This window comes from Dromaius novaehollandiae, chromosome Z, assembly GCF_036370855.1.
Source record: "Dromaius novaehollandiae isolate bDroNov1 chromosome Z, bDroNov1.hap1, whole genome shotgun sequence".
NCBI lineage: Eukaryota > Metazoa > Chordata > Aves > Casuariiformes > Dromaiidae > Dromaius > Dromaius novaehollandiae.
In genome coordinates, this window is record NC_088132.1 from 72829472 (window position 1) to 72852295 (window position 22824).

At 46.8% G+C, this 22824-nt stretch overlaps 2 protein-coding genes across 3 annotated transcripts in view; one reads left to right on the forward strand and one right to left on the reverse strand.

Annotated features, from left to right (window-relative positions):
- LOC135325003 (rho guanine nucleotide exchange factor 39-like) lies at positions 1 to 11825 on the reverse strand. 2 transcript variants are annotated; one of them, XM_064502290.1, is made up of 11 exons: positions 11745 to 11825; positions 8357 to 8448; positions 8067 to 8246; positions 7396 to 7490; positions 6865 to 6985; positions 5826 to 5944; positions 3472 to 3542; positions 2783 to 2911; positions 1579 to 1808; positions 542 to 630; positions 1 to 362 (listed from the first exon to the last, which is right to left on the reverse strand). In XM_064502290.1, exons 3-11 carry the CDS (start codon positions 8211 to 8213, stop codon positions 347 to 349), a joined length of 1017 nt encoding a protein of 338 aa, XP_064358360.1. In that variant the 5' UTR covers positions 8214 to 8246; positions 8357 to 8448; positions 11745 to 11825; the 3' UTR covers positions 1 to 346. The 2 variants fall into 2 exon arrangements, with proteins under 2 accessions (XP_064358360.1, XP_064358359.1); XM_064502289.1 differs by lacking the exon at positions 8357 to 8448 and having other exon boundaries at positions 5826 to 5974.
- LOC135325002 (myosin-IIIb-like) overlaps positions 11811 to 22824 on the forward strand; it is a 26111-nt gene continuing 15097 nt past the window's right edge. The window contains exons 1-12 of the mRNA XM_064502287.1: positions 11811 to 12023; positions 12121 to 12186; positions 12309 to 12439; positions 15664 to 15766; positions 17166 to 17268; positions 17740 to 17896; positions 18238 to 18340; positions 18608 to 18736; positions 20146 to 20254; positions 21505 to 21621; positions 22050 to 22150; positions 22608 to 22694. Of these exons, the coding sequence (XP_064358357.1) occupies positions 11898 to 12023; positions 12121 to 12186; positions 12309 to 12439; positions 15664 to 15766; positions 17166 to 17268; positions 17740 to 17896; positions 18238 to 18340; positions 18608 to 18736; positions 20146 to 20254; positions 21505 to 21621; positions 22050 to 22150; positions 22608 to 22694 (1332 nt within the window). The 5' untranslated portion in view covers positions 11811 to 11897. The remainder of the gene's footprint in view (positions 12024 to 12120; positions 12187 to 12308; positions 12440 to 15663; positions 15767 to 17165; positions 17269 to 17739; positions 17897 to 18237; positions 18341 to 18607; positions 18737 to 20145; positions 20255 to 21504; positions 21622 to 22049; positions 22151 to 22607; positions 22695 to 22824) is intronic.

Sequence of the window (22824 nt, forward strand, 5' to 3'; positions counted from 1 at the left end):
TTTAGAAAGACAATTGGATAAAAGCATTTAATGAGGGGAAACTAGGGCCTCTTCTAGTTGTCCTTAATAACTTGAGGAGAAAAAAAGTTGTAAAAAAGCTAGAAGCTTCTAAGCTATGGGAAAAGTCCTGATACAAATTCTTAATATACAGATTCTTAATGTGCATATGCTTTTCTGTGATACCTGTATTGAATGCTTTGTCAGCTGTTCTAATCTCAATCTCTCAAGCACTGTGTGTGGTCCCTCTGAATGCAACCGTTCTGCTACATGCAGCATTTTGTAAGGTTGCAGATGCTTCTAACAGGAGGGGAGGCTGTCCTGCTGAATTGTCTTGTACTCAGATGGGTCAGGCTTTCAGCTGCCTGTAGAGAAAAACAAAAGGAAAGTTCACGGTTAATACATGAAGCCTATTCTCTTGCATTCTGGCTGTCAGTCAGGTCTTCCCTATCAGCCTTATAGCCATATGATAGTTGTACAGGTCCATATGATCACTTTGTGTTCTGCCTCATTCCTTCAGTCTCTTAAAAAGATGAAGGCTTACCTGATTGCAGTTGTGAGACTCTGATACCAGTCGTTAATATCTTGTTGGTCACTGGACATCAACAAAAGTGTCTTGTGTGCAAAGGAAAGCTGAAAAAGAAACAGAATCTGGTGCCCCTCTGTACCGTTCCTTGCCAAGGCAGCAACTCTGATACAGGGAGAGACATGACCACTGAACTTTTGACTCAGCCCTGCATGCAGATTTCCACCGTTTTCTTTTCCCCTGAAAAAGAGAGCATTGGTACTAGGGGAAGCCAGAGGCTAGACAGTACAGAGCCAATGCCAAGCTTGTCTCACTCCTGTCCTTCCAGCTACAGATGACAGCTCCCTTAGATTTATATACATAATAGGATGCTTGGAAGTGGGCAATGCCAGTCTTTATGTGGTGTTTGTGCAGTTTTCTCCCTTGTTCCAAGCTGCCCGTAAGAGTTCTTTGCTACCACCATCCACAGATTCACAGCCTGTCCAGCAAGGCTTCCTTTTAATGGCTTACAAATGAGCCAACACACAGTTCTCCAGGTGCTGCAAACTGGGAAGAACTCAGCTTGAATCCTGTACCTATGGCATTAGTCCCAGTTAAAGATTCTGCAACGCCTAAGGAGTTGGATGCATGAGCAATATCTGTTGTGATGCCACCAACATCTTTCTGCATTCTCTATTTTCCAGGATATCCTATAAGCTCAATCCATGGTCACTGTAATGCTGCTTGTTACTTGTCTGGTGACTGGGGGGGGCTATCCCCAAAAGGTGCTCTGATGAGGACACTGTCAGAGTCTTTGCAGGCCCTCCTCAGCTGAGCTAAGTGAAGCAGGCAGCAGCCCATATTCCAGAGTGCTCAGGAGGGCCTATACTGTTAAGTGAAAAAGGACAACCTACATCACCCAGAAAGAAAAGAGCTGCCCTAACCTGGACTAGTTCTTTGTATTTAGCATTGTCACCCTTTTGTCATCTCAGTCCTGCCACTGCTGTGACAGCTGGAGACTTGGTTTGCAAGTCTGACCCCCACTGACACTTCTGCAAGGCAGAGGGAAGACTTACACTGAGCAGCCCTCCCTGGCTCGGTGTGTGGCCAAACACTTTATCCACAGTGCACTCCTGGAGTGGGTAGACAGCCTGGCATGTGAATTTCTTCGAGTTCAACAGGTGCAGCGGATGGCATGGCTTTGTTGCAATAAAGATATCAGAAAAAAGGAAGAACATCCTGCGCTTCAGTTCTTCTCCCTTTGAAGGTACCACCAAAAGCCAGCCTTCCCGGATATACCAGCGCCCTGAGCACGCAAGGGAAATAAAGACAGTTGTCAGATAATCACTGGCCAAAAAAGGGCATTACAATGCCACAGAAACCTTTTTTTCTACCTTCACCCAATAATCCACATGTATGAAGCAGCAACCACAATCACATTCACAGATATGTGGAGATACATCTTGGAGACTCTTACACACACAGTGACTTCAATGCTCTTCTCCAAATGCAGCACTGTTTCTAGATGACCTCTGCAATAGCAGTGTTTTGTGAAGGCATGGGTGAAACCCCAAGTGACCATTTCATAAGTGTCCAGACAGGAGATGTTTCTCACAATGCCACAAGCATAACTTGGAGCATGCTCTTGGCATGGAGAACACACAGCCACACGAGAGAAACCTGTTATCCAGGAAGATGATCTTACATGCTAGCGACTGTGACCTTATACATCTCAGCTGTCAACACAAATACTCTCCCATTTCTAGCACTGTTTAACCAGTGCAATGCAATGACTAATGCAGATAAAAGATTCTTATGCACAGGGCATGACCAGAAGTCCATGCAGCTTGTAGCTTAAAATAAAACAACACAGTCACTGAGCCCTTGACACTCAAAAAGGGTATGGTTCCTGCATGGAGAAGAGAGAACATTACTACTTACATTCTTCCAAAATTCAAGTCTTTCTCTCATTCTCACTTAACGCTCACTCTCCTGACCTCAGACTCCCTGTGACTTTCTGACTACATCATCAGCTCCTCCTACCTGAATGTCAGGCAATTAAGCTGCTGCTTATCCTTACCAAAAGTCTTATTTTTTTAAATGAAAAACTAATAAAGTGCCCAAATTCCTTACTAGCTACATTCCTTTATCATGATATCTGTGGAATTTGGGCTGAGAGAGGAACACTGGTTAATATGAATTGGGTCAGAGATGAAGGCAAGCCTACTTCCAGTTATCTCAGTTTTGCAGAGGAAAAGCAGAGGTGTCAGTAAGACCCACCTGGTGCCAACACCTTGGTCTTCTGTCCTTTGAGCAGTTTCTGAACCCGAAGTAGCTGCAGTGAGTTCTCTCTATTACGAATGATGTCTTGGACCCATTGAGATACCTCAGAAATACATTTCACAGTCTCTGAAATTATAGCAGCATATTCTGAGGTTGCACAAGTGAGTACGTGCTACTCCTCATCTATTTTGATGTGAAAAGAAAGGTGAAATTAAATGAACATTTTAAGGTGAGTATCAGTGATAAAGTTGCTCATGAAATTCAGCAGGAGATTGGACCTCCGGAGGCCCCTTTCAACCAGCCCTTCTGTGGTTCTAAAAGACATATGTTTGCCAATGAAATATTAGACAAAAAAAATAATTTTCTGAACTTGAAGGCAAAAATAAAAAAAAATGCCCCACTATAAGTGATGTTTACTGCTCGTAGATGATAAAGGACCAACAGAGCTCTCGTTTCTCTGATGTAACCTCTAGGCCCTTCCCCCAGTCTGTTGTTCTCCATTGCTATTCCCTGTACCTGCCTCCTGGGATATATCTCTTGATCAAGATGGTGATGGGAAACAGTAATGCCCTAAAACCTCAGACAGAAGAGGATTTATTTTTTCCTGTGGGAAGTAGATGTAAGATGAGGATTAGCAAGGAGATTAACACTGATCAAAGTACCAGCATTTATAAGGGGGAACATACTTGCAAGTTTCTGGTACTCCCTGTTGTCTGGGCTGGTGTTCTCCAGTAGGTCTCTGAAGAAATGTTTGTACCTAAGATAGAAGGAGTAGTTTTATTTCATAGAGATACCAGGAACAGCAGCCTTTCCTGTCCGTGAAAGATGATGACCCATACTTTTTTCTCCACTGGGAGAAAAAAATCCAAACTATGCAACCTGAACCTGAAGGGCCAAGCCACCCCTGATTTCAGCCCTGTCATCCTCAAGGTATCTAGTAAACTGCCCCCCCTTTTCCATACATCTATAGCATTATGTTCTCTCACCTCTGTGACACCTAGCATCACACCCTAAAAAGCAGTCCTTTTTATGCGAGAACTCTGCCATCTAAAGGCTGTCTCCAGCCTACCAGCTCTGATCCAAAGCCTGTCCTCACACATTCCTCCATCCTGGGCCACCTGGATAGCTGACTAGTTCTGTCATTCTCTGGACACGTGGTAGAGTAATTATATAATTCTTATAGATAGTTTTCAAGGCCCTTTGCTGCAATCCCCATTGCCACATACAAGTCAGAATCAAGGCAACACCAACATGCATCTAGAAAGAAAAATAAGAATGAAGAAGTTTCCAGACAGATTATCAGCAAGCCTAGGAAACACAGTCAGTGTCCAACAATCCTACTGGCACCCATTGACAATGGTGAAGGTCACACAACTTCATGCACACTGTCAAGCCCGACTGGTCCCCTTGTTCCCACAGAGCATTTTACTCACTGTCCTCCCAAAGAAGGTAAATCAGGAGCTTAGGAAACTTTTATTTTGAGACTTTGACCAAAGAAAGACTCCATGAGAACACGTACAAATTTCACACGCGCACTCCCTACCCCACCGCAAATCTAACCAAGCAGCTCTATATCACAGTTCTTTGAACACGTTCATTTTATCTTCATACTTAATAATGCAGTTAACCCAAGTATTTTATACATTTGGAAGCCACTTCCTGGAGAGCTGATAAAAACAATCACATACATTGCTTAAGTTCACAAGACTCTTAGACTTCAACATTCACATAAAAATGCCTTCAGTAACAGACAAAACTCTCTGAACTACTTGGTTTTATTTCTCAATGGAAGCACTCATACCATATGCTCCCTGCCCACACAAGAAAACAAAGACATTGCTGTAAGAAGTTGGAGCTGCCTTTCCACCCTCCCCACTCTTTACTAGAAAGGATCAGATCTGCACAAATGCTTTCTCACAATAAAGTCAAATTATTTTCACAGCCTGAAGTTACAGAAGAAATATCACATTGAACGGATTCATGAAAAGACAGAAGTCATACAACCTGCAGGATATGTAAGAGTTTTGAAGAAACCTGGACATGAAAGATAATTAATGGAAGGATGAGACCTTCCATTAAAATGCAGCCATTGCTCCAGAGAATAGGACAGCAGCAAATATATTGTTGTTTTATGAAGTCAAAGGAATGTTCCAAGGAAATACAGAAAAAAAGACAAAAAAAACCCCACAGACATCTTGCATCTGTATCTGACAACCTGGTTAAGACACTAAATAAAGCTACTCGAAAGGCTGTGGTATACTCACCCCCAATTATCTTCAAAGAAATCAGACTGTCCTTGCTCTCTCAAATTTGCTTTAGCATTGATAAGAGCAGCTACTCGATCTACAACAGCAGCAACTGGAGTTCCAGCAAACTAACTGTGCTCTGTATTATCCAGGTACCCCTCCCGAGAAAGGACAGCTATTGAGTGCATGCAGCACCCTCTTGTCCTGCTCTTCAAAGGATGCCTGAAAGGGAAAATGCAACAATCCAGACTGGATGTGTCCAGACAGAAAATTGACAGGCACCAAATAAGAAGAAAGTGTATGGTCCTGATAACCGGAGATGGGAGAAAAGCTCCCCTGACTTCATTAATCTCTTTCCAAGTGCAGTTATCTACAAGAAGGGAGAGTCACGATGTTCTACATCAGCAACCTGCACAAAAGCAGCGAGAGAGACCATCTCCATCAGACAGCCCCATTTCTGCAGCACTTCGGGCAGCTTGCTCTTGTCCAGGGCCTAGCTTCAGTCAATTACTAAGATGACAGAAAGCCTCCAATCCGATTCTACCTCAGAGCTAAATGAAGGACTTGGGAGCCAGGGCTAAACATAGCCACCTCTCTGCATCATCTCCCATACAAGTACAGTGCTTCCACTTTACAGGCACACCTACAGGCGTGTTTCACTGCAGTCTGTACGCTCCGATTTGAAGACACACTAAGGAACTCTACCTCCAGCAGCAATCAAGACACTACTGCTATGTTATATTCCTTTTCCCTTCTCAGACCAGCACCGTGAAGACTCAGAACTGCTTACTTACTGGTGCAATCTCTGCAGGGGCAAAGGAAGCAGATCCTCTAGCTTCCTTCCTTGAAACTGAGGTCGAGACTCCTGGAGTTTCTTAAACCGTCGAAATGACTTATTCTTCTTCAACTGCTCCTGTATGTGACAGAGCACATAGCCTTGAGGCTGCAGAAGAAATATGCACTCTAATGGTCTGTGCCAGAGCTTAGAAAACAGAATTCCAGTCCTAAACACAAGCGTAAGCAGCTTCTTTTGTGGCCATGGACAAACTGTTCCCTTTCTCCTAACCACCATTTTCCCGAGGGTAATGGTAGTGACATCCCCTGTTCATGCACAGCAATATAAAGCTAGTTTACATGGCACATAAAAATAAAGAAAAAAGGAAGGGTAGCTCACACAGATAGAAAGCAAGGAGTCCATCAGTGGCTTTTGTCACTCATCTCAACACAAAGCAATGCAGCCCTGTGCTTTCCTTGTTTCAAAGCAAGTATCCAAATCGGCTTATTTTTCCCTGGGACATCAAAAGTGCATGCATATGCATACAAGCAGAGCAGAAACATATTCGAATACTTCCTACAGCTGTGAACAAGCTCTGATAAGAACTGGTAGTCAGATGCTATGAATTCCAGGTAAAGTTTTCAGGACTTCAGGATAAAAATATAGGGAAAGAAGAAACTTTATAGGGAAAGGGGAGAGGAAAAAACAAACAAACAAACAAAAGCAGGAGGGGAGGGAAAGCTTTTTCTCTACCATAGAAAAGAAAAAACAGAGGAAGGAAAAAGGAAATTCCACTGGAACTGTTTGGAAAAGCTCTGCTCCCCACAAAAAGAAAATCATGCCTGAAACAACAAGCATCAAAAATTTGAAACTTTAAGTAAGTAGAGATGCTTTCATCCTGCTGTCATGACAGAGAGACTGGGAAAATAGCAGCAGCACAGAAAGAGGAAGAAAATTGATCACTCCAGAAACGGAAGTAAGAAAAAGGGAAGAAAATAGCTGTTTCAGAAATGGAGAAAGATGGAGGAGAGAACAGGAAGGACACAGGAAATGATTACCTTCAAGGTTTTATTTGCCTGCTCCAAATTCTCAGAATAGTGGCCATAGAGCTCCAATTTCTGACATAAATTTTCCAGTCCTAGTCCCAAATTCCCTCTCTCCAGGTGAAGTGAGAGAACCCTGTGCACAAGGAGAAAAGATAACTATGGAGGGATACATCACTTATAGCATTTTCTCAGCTCCCTGTGGTTAGCTCCTATCCTGACTTTCATTTGTCAGTCACCATCTCACATCCAGAACATGTACGTAATGTCACAGTGTAAGCTACAAAAAGCATCCCTTTTTAAAGAATACTGCAGAGCAGAGTTACTGAGTTTAAAATCACTATCCAGACAGCAAATGGGCATCCAGATGCGTGGATACAAGCCAGCAGTTTCCTGGTGCATCTCCAAGTGCTACCAAGGCTAGCAATGCTAGAAATGAATGCCTGTTTCACAAGATGTTAGGTTTACTTCCTGAAATCTTGTTGCCTCATCAGTATAGAATCCTCCCCATATAATTAAAGGAACTATATCAGACTGTTCACTTACTGGCTAGCCAAATATATGGATTCTAGGGGTCCAAATATGGTTTCCAGCACAGCAGGTTTTAGCGTCCCTTTGGCCTTTAAAATTGTCACGAAGAACTAAGCAGGAAAGAGAGAACATGTCAAAGAGTTAACAATCACAGGTTACTCAGAGGTTATTCACAGCATGCAGCAGCAGCAGAAGCTGCAGCCTGCACACTCTTGAGCTCAACAGGATATCAAGCATTGGGAATGCCTACCCAAAAAATCATCAGATGTAAGCCTTCTTGGTAATGTTACCATAACTTTACAGACACACGTGTAACAGCACTACGGTATTGACTGAGTCTATTTCAATATTCCTCGACACATCTGTTTTTAACCACATTGTTCATTATCTATCTTTGTCTCCTCTGTGCCCCTCCGTTTCATAGATCTCAAACATCTTGAGCCACGTGCCCCATAAAGCACAGCTTTATGACTTACAACAGGGTATGGATGAAAGCCAAGGGGCCAAAAACACAAGCTATCAGATGTAACAGAGGAGGTAAAAAATACCTTTCAGCCCCAACAATGTGAAGAGCTGGCATTTGTCCCATGCTGTAGAGATGCATCAGAGTCCTGCTCTGTGACACTTCCCCATGAAAATATGCTGCCTGAAAGCACCCACATATCAGAAGGAGCCAGAATACTCACTGTGACCACCAGATCCAGCTGCCCAAGATACTTGTGTTCAGTTTCCAGTAGCTCCTTGGCTGTCCGGCTGCGCTTTCTCTCCCAGCGAGCTCTCTGTTCTTCAACAGTGTTTACTCCAGCCATAAATGGCAGGGGTGAGTCACTCATGGTAGACTCGGGGCTGAGATACAGAGAAGTATCCTGAAGAGCCAAGAGAGACAGACACATGACAAATGCACAACCTAGGCTGTAGGGTAGGATTCTGAGCTACGAACTCTACACTTTGCTACGAGAGAAGGGAAGTCAGTTACCAGTAATTGTTATTAACAGCTTTCTTGTGCATTCCTGTCTGTAGATACAGGAGCTCTGCGTCAACCAGAGGAACAGTGTTAGAAAGATCAGACTGTGAAAGCAAGAGAAATAGTACATTATGACAGCTCTGAGCAAATCCCAAGCATTCAATCCCACCCATTTTTCTAACCCACAAGCTACTGCTTCCTGTGCTTTGCTTGATTCTTTATGTAACACTCAATAAAATCAAGGAAGTTAGTGGGTGGAAGAGGTGCTGCTGGTAGGCCTTTGAGAAATAGAAACTAGCCATAGGATTTGTCTTGGGAGAGAGAGAGACCTTTTGCTTGTTTTCCTCAGAGGTTCTCTGAGAAGTCAGTGATTTGCATGATTATTTTCTAACAGTAGTTTGTGGTTTCAGAGATGAGAAAGACTGAGCAACGGCTATGAATCATGCTACGCTTATTAACTGGCTTCTCTGCTGCTGTAACAAGAAGGTCATAGTTTTGTTATATGCAGAAAAAACATAAACTACTTTGTCACCGGAGAAAGAGGCATGTGTTACCAGAGCACTGGTTAAATATTGCTCTGTCTTTTAATCAATAGGCAAAACAGCCTGCTGCACACTTGCCACAGCATGAAGCAAGATACAGTCTGTCTGCAGTTTCTGTGGAAGTTTGCCTCACTGTCTTGAAATACCCCCAAAAAGGTTTTGGCTTAGGAGTGGGGAATTTCTCAAATACAGTCTTCATTCGAGAGACATTTCCGATATGTAAGCCATGTAGCACCTGAACGATAAAGGCCAATATTTGGAACAAATACAAATTTCACAGAAAGCGTGCACAGTCATTTGATGTGCTAGCACAAGTGCAGGCAGCTGAAGGGACCCAGGCGGTACTCTGGAGTAGCAAGAGTTTCTCCAGAGGTTGATTCTCACAGCCATTCAGGAAACAACAAGTCTAGCTGAGGCCAGGTCTTTGTCATCGTAATAGGGCAGACCCGAGATCTCAGTTAGCCAGAGGGGCTGAAATACAGATAGTACTAAGCAAGAGCTCAGCATCAGCATGAAGCTGCAGAGTACTCACAAATAAGACTAAAACGATCATTCACAGAGTACTTTTAGCCAGGAGAGGCTGATGTCATGATTGTGAACCATTTACCTTTTGCAGCTTAATTTGTTAAAAACAAACAAAAACCCTCAAGCAAAGAAAAAAAAACCCCCACATCCGACGGGTCTGACCATATCTCTTTTGCATTAAACAGTGCAAATACTCCTAGCATGCCAAGATACATTATACAATAACTCTTTCAAGTCTCTAGGGTTAGAGCTGTCTGAAACCAGCTGGAAGACTGCAAATGCTTCATCTACAGGTGATATAAGCAGCTCAGCTTGCTTTTTCCCAGATACAGAATAGAAATTATGATCATACTTTCTGTATAGTTAACTACTCTGAGATCTGTTAGAAATATTCCCTGTAACACTTCTAGAATTTCTTCTTAACGTTTTTAATAGTCTCCAAAAATCCCCCTTTATTATCTTAGCCCAGCCACCCTTGATATTTCTCTGAGTCTTAAGAGCCTAGTGGGGCAGAGCTAAGGATCATATCCTTAGCACTATATCCTATCTCCAAGGACAGTGACATTTCCACGTGCTTGCAGTCCACATGCTCCATTTCCTTACTGTTGCATCCCAACTAGGTAGAAACCAGTGGGTGTTTTACCACCAAAACAGGTTGAGGAGTCCTGGAAAATCACAGCTTGCAATCAGGACTAGTTCTGTGGCCCACTGGGCACACAGCTTGGTGAATTCTTGGCAGTGCAGAGGGCACCTTCCTGATTTGGCTCACAGGGTCCTTTGATTTGGGCCCCTGCAGCGAGCAGGAGATGATGGTGCACACATGCATGGAGCGTGCAGGGCCTCTTGCAGAGGTCCTTTCAGTTGGGCTATCTCCAAACTGGGGCAGCATCCACCACGGGCACCCTCAGGGAGACCCAAGTGTTCCTCAGGGTGCCTTGCTCCATGCCCTCCTTCAGTTCCCGATTTTCATGAGTTTTGACTGTGGAAGAGTTGTAAGAAAGCAAACACACAGCCTTGTGCTTCCCCAGCCCTGGCAGCTTGTGTCACTGTGACTTTCCGCCTTCAATCGCCATCTAAGGACTGGCAACCCAAGACAGATCCGACCTCTGCAGCACAGCGTTACTGTTATCTACTACCTCCTTCTGCTTCTTATTTAAAACTGACGCCTTCCTTTCACCGCCAAAACAGGGAAATCTCTGGTCAAACTGCCACTAGCTGTTGTGGGCCCACAGTCGCTCAGCAGAGCCTGCTCAAAATCCCCCAGAGCAGCTTGGCGCTGCTGTGGGGTGCCCGTGGGGGCCAGCAGGCCCTGGCCGGACCCGGAGGCCAGTGCACAGCCAGGCGCCCCAGACCCAGAGGTCTCGGCAACACGGCCTGCTTCCCCCTGGCTCTGGGGCACCCCCAGGTAGGGCCTGCGGGGGCTCAAACCCCACAGTAACAGTCTCTCCTCGCAGGGGTGAGGAGCAGCCTGCTGCCCCACAGCCCAGCCTACCAGCCCCACAGCAACCGCCGCCCCACGGCCCAGCCTACCAGCCCCACAGACCTGCCTACCAGCCCCATAGCAACCACTGCCCCACAGCCCAGCTTACCAGCCCAACAACAACCACTACCCCATAGCCCAGCTTACCAGCCCAACAACAACCACTACCCCATAGCCCAGCTTACCAGCCCAACAACAACCACTACCCCATAGCCCAGCTTACCAGCCCAACAACAACCACTGCCCCATAGCCCAGTCCAGCCTTCTGTCCCACAGCACCCACCAGCCCCACAATGCCTGTTGCCCTGCAGCACCCACAGCTCCTGCCTATCAGCCCCACAGCTCCTGCTGCCCCACAGCCCAGCCTGCTGCCCTTCAGTACCTGCCAGCCCCACAGTGCCTGCCAGCCCAACACCCACCCTCCCCACAGTGCCTGCCACCCTGCAGCACCCACCAGCCCTACAGCAACCGCCCACCAGCCCCACAGCACCCACCATCCTACAGCCTGGCCCGCTGCCCCACAGCAACCACTGCCCCACGGCCCAGTCCAGCCTGCTGCCCCACAGCACCCACCAGCCCCACAGTGCCTGCCACTCTGCAGCACCCACAGCTCCTGCCTATCAGCCCCACTGCTCCTGCTGCCCTTCCGTGCCTGCCAGTCCCACAACACCCGCCAGCCCCACAGCACCTGCCTACCAGCCCCACAGCGACCGCTGCCCCACAGCCCAGCCTGCCAACCCACAGCCCCCACCAGCCCAGCCTGCCGCTCCCCAGCGGCCCCCCAGCCCCTCAGCGCGGCCCCCCCAGCCCGCCGCCCCCTCGGGCCCCGCGTGGGGCCGGCGCCGCCCCTTACCCGCGCCGCGGCCCCGACCCCGGCCTGCTGCCGCCGCGCCGCGTTCAAACGGCGGCCCCGCCCCGTCGGGCGGCCCCAGGGCGGAGCGGGCCGGGCCGGGGCGGGGCGGCGGCGGCGGGCGCGGGCCGGGGCCGGGGCCGGGGCGCAGGCAGCATGGTGTCGCCGGGGCAGCGGCGCCCGCGGGCCGGGTCCGCCGGGGACCTGGCGGCGCTGGCGGAGCTGGACGAGGCGGCGCTGCTGGGCAGCCTGCGGGAGCGGTTCCTGCGGCAGCAGGTCTACGTGAGTGCGGGCGGCGCGGGGGGCGCGGCGGAGGCGGCGGGGGCGGCAGAGGCGGCGGCGGGGCGCTCACGACTTGTGGCTCTCCCTTCGCCGCCAGACCGACGTCGGGGACATCCTCATCGCCGTGAACCCCTTCCAGCGCCTGCCGCTCTACGGCAGAGAGGTCAGTGCCGCCGGGCGGCTTCGCCCCGCCGGGCCGGGGGCGCCCCGGAGCGGGGTGCGGGGTGCGGGGCGGCCCCGCTCCGCCCTCGCCCCCAGACCCCCTTCCCTGCGCTGTCGCCGCAGGTCTCCGAGCAGTACCGGCGCCACGAGAAGGGCACGCTGCCGCCGCACATCTTCGCCGTGGCCGACCGGGCCTACCACGCCATGCTGGGCTGCCGCGCCGCCGGGCCCCGCAGCCAGTGCATTGTCATCAGGTGAGGGCCCCTGAGGGACATGGCGGGCGCTGGGCGCCCGTGGGCACCCGGCGGAGGTGGGAGCCGCGAGCGGGTCTGGGCTGCCGCCAACGAGTTCGAGCTGCGGCCGCCCCTTCAAAGGGCTCCCCTGGTTCGGGCAAAGCTCAGCGTCGAAGGTTTGGGTGAGTCAAAACCCAACTTCCTTCGCACACGCGCCTCTGCTCACGAGCTGCCTGGAGAACGGGCAGATACGGCTTTTGTGGAGCAAAAAGAAAAACCACGTTGGGTTGAAAGGGGTTGGCCATGGAGGGCAGAGCATTGGAAAGATTGGCCTGCGCTGGGGGAAGCCGTAAGATGCTCTTTGGTGAAACAGCTCCCACTACAGCCGGTATAATAAAGATGATAGCAGAACAGAGCTGTTTCCCCAGAGTTGAGCTTCTCGTATACAACCAAAGAGCAGGGTAAAGAAAAACTTCTTTACTATAAGACCTACGGGTGTTATAGTAGTCTGATCAGGGAAAATCTTACTCTGCTGGGAAGTTCTCAGTACTAGAAGGAAAACTGAGTTTCTTGTGACCAAACAGTGTTCAAGTGTCATGAACACTTCACTCCATGATGTCACTGCTGCTGTGCTGGAGCTGCGCAGGGCCACAGATGGCATCAGCTAGCAGGGAAAGCCTCAAAATACCAGCTAATTATCTACTCTGATTAGCTTAGAGTAGACTTTAAATGTCATCTCAGTTGAAATGTTAATTGCCAGCTGTTTAAATTAGTATTTCCTTCTTTAGATTAGTATTCTGATCATGTTATCAACATTTTCATTCTACATGGTAGGGAAATGACTTGTTGAATTACTGCTGAGCATCACTGTGGGACTGGGAGAAGACCTTAAGGGTCCAGCCCCTCTTGTTTCTCTAGCCTGCAAGTCATCGATGCCTGTGGTTTACACAAAGTGTTCTCACTAAACACATGTGAAGTTGTAGCCATGGAGTCAGCATGTGGAAGAGGCTCCTAGGAATGTGGAAGAGTCATAGAAATTGTTGTGGGAGATGGAAAGCTATCTGCGGGTGTTGTCTGAAAAATCAGTATTCTGATTGATCTTCTGACAGCAGTTTGTGGTGTCAGAGATATGAATCCAAGTTACTGCTGTGCATCTTGCAATCCTATTGGCAGGTTGGTTTGTTCCTATAACAGGAAGCTTGTGGTTTTGCTATATGCAAGCAGTAAAGTGCTCACTATAAGATTACCTGGTATGGGCAAAATTTGGGTTGGTGGAAGTATGAGAGGGGAGGAAGTCCCTGCTGTTAGACCATAGTTCATCAAAGCAGCACAGGGTTGTATTAAATTCCACTGTTGCTGTGCTTGAAAAGTCTCCAGGTGAAAGATGCCCATCTCCAGCCTAGCACAAACCCATGTGCTTTCCTCTGGAATATAAACACGGCCTCCCTGGCCTTCGTGTTCTCCATTTAGTCACTCCAACTTTGTGAGGTCCAGATGGCATGTTTCAGAGCCTACAACTGATGTTGGACACAGCAGCTGCCTCCAAAGTGTCACAGGCTCATTACGATTAGGTCAGCTTCTGCTGCAAATTCCACTGGCTTCTACTGCTTTCCAGCCGGGCTTTAGTCACAGCCTCAGTATGCTGTGGTGGGGCACTTGGGTTTCCTGGAGATGGCTTTTCTTTTCTTCACAGCCTGGGGCATTCACACACCTGCAGCTGGAGAGTGTGCTTGCAGGACCTAGTGATGCTGTTTCTCTTGTTGGAGGATATGAGAGTGGGCTCGAGCCTGGGCATATTCATTGATAGTGGCCTTGCTGAGGAAGGAAGTCACTGAAAACAAATCATCTTACATACTGGGCAGGGACGCTGTGTGGATGGCATGTTCTCAGCTGGCAAAAGGTCCTGTTTTGGTTGTGCATATTCAGATGATGGCGGCCTGATATGTGCTTGGGATCAGGTACCCGTCATGGGGGCTAAATGCCTCAAATGCTTTGCAGCTGTGCTGTGCCCAGGGCTGCAGCCGGTGTGAGCCCGGGAAACATTACGGAGTAAAACTGGCTTCTGTGAAGGAGTCTGGCACTGATTCCTGGCATCCTCCCAGGAACTGGTGTCTCACTATGGCTCACTGACAGGAATAAACTGGGACCGTGGCTCCCAGCTGTGCATCGTGCTGAGACACTGTTCTCTTCCTTCTTTCCTTTCCAACCAGAACAATTCCCAAAGTCCGGTAGAGTCATTATAACATGATGCTCTCCCTCTGAAAATTGCTACTCTTCTAGTCACTGTCTGGTCTCTTGTTTGGGGAGAAGAACCCAGTCCAGCAACCCGCACTGCCTCAGTGCCAGGAGCTTCCTGTCTGGAAACTTTAGGGGAATTTACATTGTTCAATACTGGGCTACTGGGAGCTACAGAGCAGTAAAGCCACACCGGAAGCTCAAAGGTCAGGTGTGTAGATGGAGACCTGCCCTTGTGTATACCTTCAGCATTTCCTGCATTTGTTTTTTTTTTTCTTGTCTATGCTTATGCTAAAGGTCTTGGCCAGAATGGTGCCCAGGGGCATGTTGCCTTGACAGGCAGTACCTCCCCAGTCCTGAGAGGGCTGGGGAAACTGCTTTGCATGTGCTGCTTATTTGACTTAGAGGCGGAGGTGCTGGGAATATGTGACGCCAGAATGACGTGCAGTGCCTCAGCTGTTAACCCAAGAGCAGCGTTGTGGCTGTATTCCAGCATTCAGAAACAGCTGAAGCACGTGGATATGTGAATGGCCTGAGGTCGGAGACTGCTGCATTGTCATGAGATCAATACTCAGTTGTGGATGTAAGAAGGATGGGACAAATCTCTGTAGAAAGGGGAAGCTGTCAACCCAAGCATATGTGAGGGAATCTGTGAACCAGAACGCTTTTGAAGGATGTTGTTCTCTAAGAGCTAGATATGTTTTTTTTCTTAAGCAGCAGAGCAAAGGGACAGTCTGGTGTGCCTCATCCAGAAGTGATAGTTTGGAGTGTATCCATACTCCCCAATGGATGGGGAAAAATTCCTCTGAGGACAGATCAGTACCGTGTGGAGCCTGCTGTATAAAGCTGTGGTGCAAGTTGGTACTCACATATGTGGTGTAGCTGAGAAAGGCGTGACACACTTGGATATAGGAGAGCTCTTTCAAGCGATGGGGCAGGCATTAAGACATAAGGGACAGGACAACTACACTTTGTGGCTGGTGGAACCTAACTTTGCTTTTTCTTGGCAGTGGAGAGAGTGGTGCAGGGAAAACGGAGAGTACAAAGCTACTGTTGCAGCACATAATGAACCTATGTAAAAGCAACTCACAGCTGGAGCAGCAGATCTTACAGGTAGGTCGTTACAGGGTGATGCTTGTAGATGGAGAAGTAACGCTGCTGCAAGACAGCTTCTGCTTGGCTCAAGGTCCTCCTGATGCATTATCATGCTGGAAGCGGGGGAACAAAACTTTAGCCACATTATAAGGAAGTAGTGGGTAAGAATGGTGAAATAGCTGACCAAAAACTAGAAGGGGCGGAAGGATCGGTATTTCTGTTTGCTTGGAATGTAGTGGCTGGTTCTTAAATGATATAATCATTGTGATCATTTTAGTGTGATGTCTGTGAAAAGGGATTAGGGGCTTTTTTGGCATCACTTCCTGTTTGATGTAGAACAAGGACTTTTTTTGTATTAGAGGAACAAAGTCTTGATTTAATGTTACACAGGGATGGAGAAACCGCGCAGCCTTTGGTAACCTTTCATTGACTAGTATAATACTTCCTGTCAGAAGTAAACCTGCTGTTCCTGGCTAGCTTCCTCTTTGCTATTTCAATATACGTTTACTGTCCGATTTTGATATCCTCTTGTCTCTTTGATCTAAAGTATTTCCATTTGAATTGCTGTCCAAGAAGTTTTTGAGCAAATCATACCTTAACCTTCCATGTGATAAATTAAGCAGGACAAGCCCTTGGACTACTTCATTACAAAGTCTGTGTTTTCAGGTTTCCCGTGGAGCCATAGAGGTGTTTCTGTGTTGTGCTTTGGGCTCTGGGACAGCTTATTGTTTCAGTGTAGTGTCAACCATGGTGTCGATCTGAGGTGAATGCCTGTGTTGTGTTCTCAGTTGCAGGAACATGGTGTTGATATACCTGCTGACTCTGCTTAGAGGGGGCTTGGGCCACACTAGCAAGCTGTTTTTGACCTTAGCAGCTTCCGGAAGCAGAATAGCTGTGTTTGCTCAATGTTGCGCCTGGCCTAATGAACCCTTGCAGACTTGACTGGCAATGCTTGTAGCCAATGTGCTATTCCTCCTTTTGCAAGAAAGTTCACCTCAGTTCAGATGAGCTGCTTGTGGAAAACTTGGAGGTGACAGTGAAGAAATAAAACGGTCATCTTATATGTTTTCTGTAAATATATTGAAGGACTGAGTTAGGCCATTTGGGATTACGGTGTGGTGCTGTAAAGTTATGTTCAGCAGGTTACCCAGCACGTACCCCAAGTCCCTTTTCCTCCAGCCAGCAAGCATTCTTTGCTCCCATATGAATATATTATGAATATATTTAAATATATTTGTCTCTTTCAGTTCTTTTATCCAGGATGTGATAAAATAGATGCTCTTGAGTACGGATGAAGTGCTTCCTATTCCATAGGAAGAGTGCTAAACTTTAAGTGCTCAAGTTAAAGTTTTCCAAATAAGTTAGATTAGATGACTTAATTTCAAGAGTGTTCATGCTATTTGTATGCCTGTTTTAGGTAAATCCATTGCTCGAAGCTTTTGGCAATGCCCAGACTGTGATGAATGACAACAGTAGCCGCTTTGGAAAATACATACAGCTGCGTTTCCAGAAGAATACAGGTAAGGTCAAGGGCAACATTTGAAATGCCTAGGCTGGGGGATGCGTAGGCATTGGAGGGACTGGGCTCAGTAGCCAGAACTTGTGGTGGGTAAAATTTAGAAACTTGATACTCTGTGGGAAGGGTGTGCAATTAAGAAAAATCCTACAGCAACAAGGGCTTTAGGATAGGACCTGAGTTCGGATGGTGTATGGGAAGGGTATTAGGGTCATGGCGGAGGGGAGGTGTCAGTTGTACTCCATCATGCCTGAAGCCTTGATTTTTTTCTAACGGAGGTAAGCAGATGTCTTTAAGATGATGGGAAACATGGAGAAGACCACTTCCAGGGAGCTGGGCAGACTTAAGGGTGTTGTACACAAGACACCTATTTTAGCAACTCTGTGCTCCAATCGCCAAATAAGTGATGGGGAACAGCTCAGTCAGCTTTATATTTCCAGATGTAAAGTTTATCTTGTCACCTTCTTGAGTGCAGTGAGAGGTGCAAAGCTGAGTGAGTATCTGTTAGAGAAGTCACGAGTGGTACAACAAGATACTGGAGAGAGGAATTTCCATATCTTCTACTACATGTTTGCTGGACTCTCTTCAGAGGAAAAGGAGATTTATGGGCTATTGGATCCCTCACTCTACAGGTACTTCAAAGGCAGACCCCCTGGTTTAGTATTCATGTTGTGGGGTGGAGCGGGAAGCAGCATAGTGGAGCCTATGGCCCTGCCGGGGTAGAGCCTGGTAGGGGTGGACAAATGGATGGAAGTGGGAGCAGGATCTGAATGGAGACACATGAAGAGATCTTACGGATCAGCTTGGAAGCTGGCAAGTCTAGAATCTCTTCTTTGTTTCTCATTTGTATGACCTTGGAAAAGTTTTTCCCTTTCATGTCTCCACTGCCACTGATCTGCTTTGTTATTTTGGAGTAGGACTGATGGCTGTGGTGATTATGTGATGATTTTGTGTGGGATATACACTTTCCCAGGTACATAAGTGGGCGATTTGCTACAGAAGATGTAGCTCAGCTTTGGAAGCACAAATATCAGGAGGTGTGCAATGCCCTTGACATGGTGGGCTTCCAAGAACAGGTGAGCTCCAAGGACCCCTCACTTCTATTTGTGCATCCTGCGGATGTAGGGTTTCTTTCTGGCTGCTGTTATTTCCCATTTCTCTACCCTCTGAACTTTCTGTGCTGCTTCCAATCCACCTGAATCTTGCAGTCTTCGTGTAGAGCCTCCTCCTGCAGGCTACCTGTGCCTTTCCCTCACCTCTTCACCTTGTGTCTACACTATGGATGTTATATGCTACACACCGGGTGATGATAGCTTTTCAGTCACCCCTGCTGTGTGTTTTAGGAACAAGTGGACATGCAGGCAATCTTGGCTGGTGTCTTGTCTCTGGGCAATGTGACCTTTGAGCCTCAGGAGAACCATGGGTCTGTAAAAGTGAGTGAAGCTTCCCAGGGATGGCTGAAAGCTGCAGCGGTGAGTCACAAGAAGAGCTGACAGAAACATTATGGATGTGATACTGGTCCCTACTAGCAGTGTGACTGCATCATCCTTAGAAAATATTTATGTTAAGAAGTACTCTTAAATTCTTGTATAAGGTGCTGGAGTTTTCCTGTAGGGATTTGGGGGGCTGCTCCTGCCAGTGATTGCAGGGGAGGTTTCTGTCCCTTAAAGACTCCTGAAGAACAAGGAGATTTTTCCAGAAATGCACAGTATGACCCCATGACTGCCTCTGTGTCCGTCCACTGCTGGTGATACCCAAAGAGGCAATTCTCAGCATCTATTTCCTGTGTATCTGGGGGCTACATGAGCTGTACCACTGAACTGAGTCTTGCAGCACATAAACTGTTGAGTGATTTTGAGGCTCTATGTTTCTTTTCCTCAGAAATATTATCTTGCATATGGCAATATTATACATATCTTGTTGACTTAATATAATGCAAACTTTTTAAAATCAAGAGTCATGTGGTGCTAAGTGTGATGCCTTGGAGAAATTCAAATGTACGGTATCTGTACACTAGTTCTGTCTGCTAGACTTGTAATCTTGTCCAAAGATACCACCTTAACTGCTATCAATTTTTGTTCAAACCTGAATTAAACATTCTTTTATTTTGCCCCAAATTAACATCAGATTAAGGAGTGCATATTTCCGTGGACCATCTAATTTTTATTATATGGGTTGGATATATTATCTGCTTTGTTAACAACACAGAACAGAAAGATTTAACAAATATTCCTGCCTTCTCTATGTCTTTTTATTTTGATCTGTTTGAAACCACAGCACCCTTGGTTTTTTTGTTTCACTCCCATCTCTTTGCCTGTTTCCCTCCTACACCATGCATGAAACAACCACCTACATCTGTTCAGCAGCCAACTTTTTTGTCTTACTCTTCACTTATTGCCAGCAGGAAGGGAATTCCTGTTAAAGCAATTACTAAGGAGTTCAGCTGCACCTGAATTCCCTTTGTTTCCTGTCTCCTGTGGGTTTGTGTGACTCTAAAGTCTGCTGAAGCTCCCCTTAGCACCTGCAAAGCCACCTCCTTGTGGTGCTATACAGTAATAAGTCATTAAACCTTTCAGCACGCACTGGTGCGTAACTCCCACAGAAGGTGAAAGGTGGCAGCACTGGAGAATTAAAATGCGAAGTATTTCAAAAAGCAAGCAAGAGTGAGTTTGATCCACTGCATGGGATAGTGAACATCTCAAAGTATACATCTGACTCCAGTGCTGCCACATGTTAAAGTAATGTTTATATTACAGCCAAACTCAAAGGCCTCAAGCTGAATCATGGCTCCATTACACTGGGTGTCACACACACACGAGGAGATACAGTCCCCGCATAAGGGTTCGGTATTGGCTATCCCCATCTGTTTCCTCTCTCCCAGGGTCAGTTTGGAGTCCAAGAAGATGAACTGTTGAAATGTCTCATTTGCACAATGTCAGTGACCCGGGGAGAGCAGATTCAGCGTTTTCACACCAAGCAGCAGGCAGAAGGTAAGAAACACGTGAATCATAGAAGTACTGAGTAGAAAGACTGACCTGCATTTGATGAAAGGGTGTCCTTACTCATGTGCAGTTTCTTGGTAACAAAGATCTCTACCTGTGCAGCTTCCTTGTTTCTCTTGCATAAAGAGATAGTATATCTGTGCTTGTTCTCTTGGACTCATTGACACATAGGACCATGGACACTGCTTTTGTTTGATCTCCAGGAGATTGTAGAGCTTACCTGAGAAACCAGGAAATTATCTTTGCTTTCTCCCTCAAATCCAGTCTTGAAGACAACTGCAAATATTTGCGCAAAAGAGAGGAAGGCTGCTGCTGCAGAGTGCTGGCAATGTGCAGAATTCTAGGTAGTAGTTGGAGAAATAACTAAGATCAGTGTCATAGCACAGTGTCAGGGATGGAGTGAGATGCATGGGAAGTATGCTAAAATAGTAAGTGTGAAGTGTTACTTTCTCTTTCAGTAAGAAAAGAAGCTAACCCAAGGTAATCTTCACAAAAAGGTTGAGTTAAAATAAAAGATTTTTTTTTACAAAATAAACATGAAATCCCAGAATTTCTGGATTATTGCTTAAAAAATAGAACAAAAAAGTGAAAACTGAGAATTATTTACTTCTGTTTCCCAAATGTTTCCTCTTGCATCTCTAGACAATAAAATAAATGTCTCCAGTCAGTAGTGCATCAGTGGGTCATGTTGATTTGGTCTCCCTCTTCTTAGAATGTCAGCACATTTTTCAGCAATTGCACTTTCCTTATTTAAATACTTCAGGCAGCAACTGTGGGCTAGCAGGAAGTTCAGGTGTTTGCAGTGGAACCATTCAGTTTTTCAAATACTACTTGGAGGCATTAGCTTGAATTCGATTGTGACATGGCTCGTATTCAGTAGACGGGCAGAGGAGCAAACAAGTCTCTGGATATTCTGAAAAGCAGCTAGACTTTTTTTTTTTTTTTTTTTTTTTTGAAATGGACTTTTCCATTTTATGTGATCTTACAAGTGCTCTAGTACCCATGTCTGGTCTTGAAGGAGTATCATGAAGACTTCAGAATGGAAGAGTTCTGTGTGAACTTGCAGAGGGCAGAGAAGATCATCAGACATCTGATTAGTTGCCATCTCCAAAACAACTTCATAAACCATTAGACATTATTGCTAGAGGTGGATGTGCTGAGCCAGCTTGTATGCTGTCTTCCCTACTCTTCTTGGAGCCCTTCAGTGAGTCACTGTCATTCTCTGTCATCCTGTGCAGATGCTCGAGACTCCATTGCAAAGGTGGCATATGGTCGAGTATTTGGCTGGATTGTTTCCAAGATCAATGAGCTACTGGCTGAGAATGTGGATCCTGAGGTGGAGCTGAGGGAAATAGGTGAGTTGTGCTTGTCTTGCTCCTGTTCTGCCCTCAAATGTGCATTCCTCAGTTATGATGGAGGAACAGCGCAATATGAGGTGTCATAAAAATTGCATTCAGGGTTACATTTTTCAAAGAGATGACCATGCTGGAGATACTAGTCAACAGCATGAAGTCTGTGGGGCGGGAGCCAGCCCAGGGCAGCCAATTGGTCTGAAGTAACTGTGAGGCTGTATTTCTGGGATGCTCTGGCTTGCAGAGGAGCTAGGGCTTGGTGTGGGGCATCTCCTAGCTAGTTCTCCAAAAGGAACTTAGAGAGATGTGCAGCTGACAACTTGACTCCACAGGCCCCAAGGGCCAGATGACAGTAGTTGTGTGTTGGGGTATTTAGCTACCTGCAGGGATGGTCTGCAGGCTCCATGGCATGCTCATCTCCCCTTTTCTAGGAATCTTGGATATTTTTGGGTTTGAAAACTTTGCAGTGAATCGTTTTGAACAGCTTTGCATAAACCTGGCCAACGAGCAGCTGCAGCACTTCTTCAACCACGTAAGTCTGCGGTGGGTGATCTCACGTGGCGTGGTGAGGGAAAGCAGACCACTGATCTACCTGGCACATGAAGGAGAGTGGGAGGAAACAAGGGCCATTGCCTGGAAAGATAGAAATAGTGCTTGGCACAGCAGGGTAGAGAGCAGCAACCTTATCTGCCATGGCAGAGGAACCACTGGTGCAGAGAAAGTAGGAGTGGATAGGTCAAGCAATGACAAGACTAGTAGAGTAGGGACCCATGAACATCGTGGTGACCTAAGAGATGTTCCTGCTTTATGCGACAGCAGCAGTGAGCAACAAGATTATGGATGGGCATGCAGACCAGCAGTTTCATCTTGGGCCTCTCATCCATGAGCAAGACAGCCATGCCTCCATCCTTTTCTCAGGATGGGAAGGAAGATGTTCAGGGTTGTCTAACCAACCTTGGGGGCTCCAATCTCTGCTTTCTCTATCTTAGCACATTTTCCAACTGGAGCAGGCTGCCTACAGGGAGGAAGAGCTGCCTTGGGAAACTATTAAGTTCAGCAATAACGAACCCATTCTGGTGAGTGATATAAGACTGACAGAACTGAGGTGTTCCATCCAGCCAAGAGAGGAGACTTCCTCATTCCACCATGGGGAGGAGATGTATCTCGGAAGAAGCTCCTCAAAGGGTGATGTAGGTGAGAGAGGAT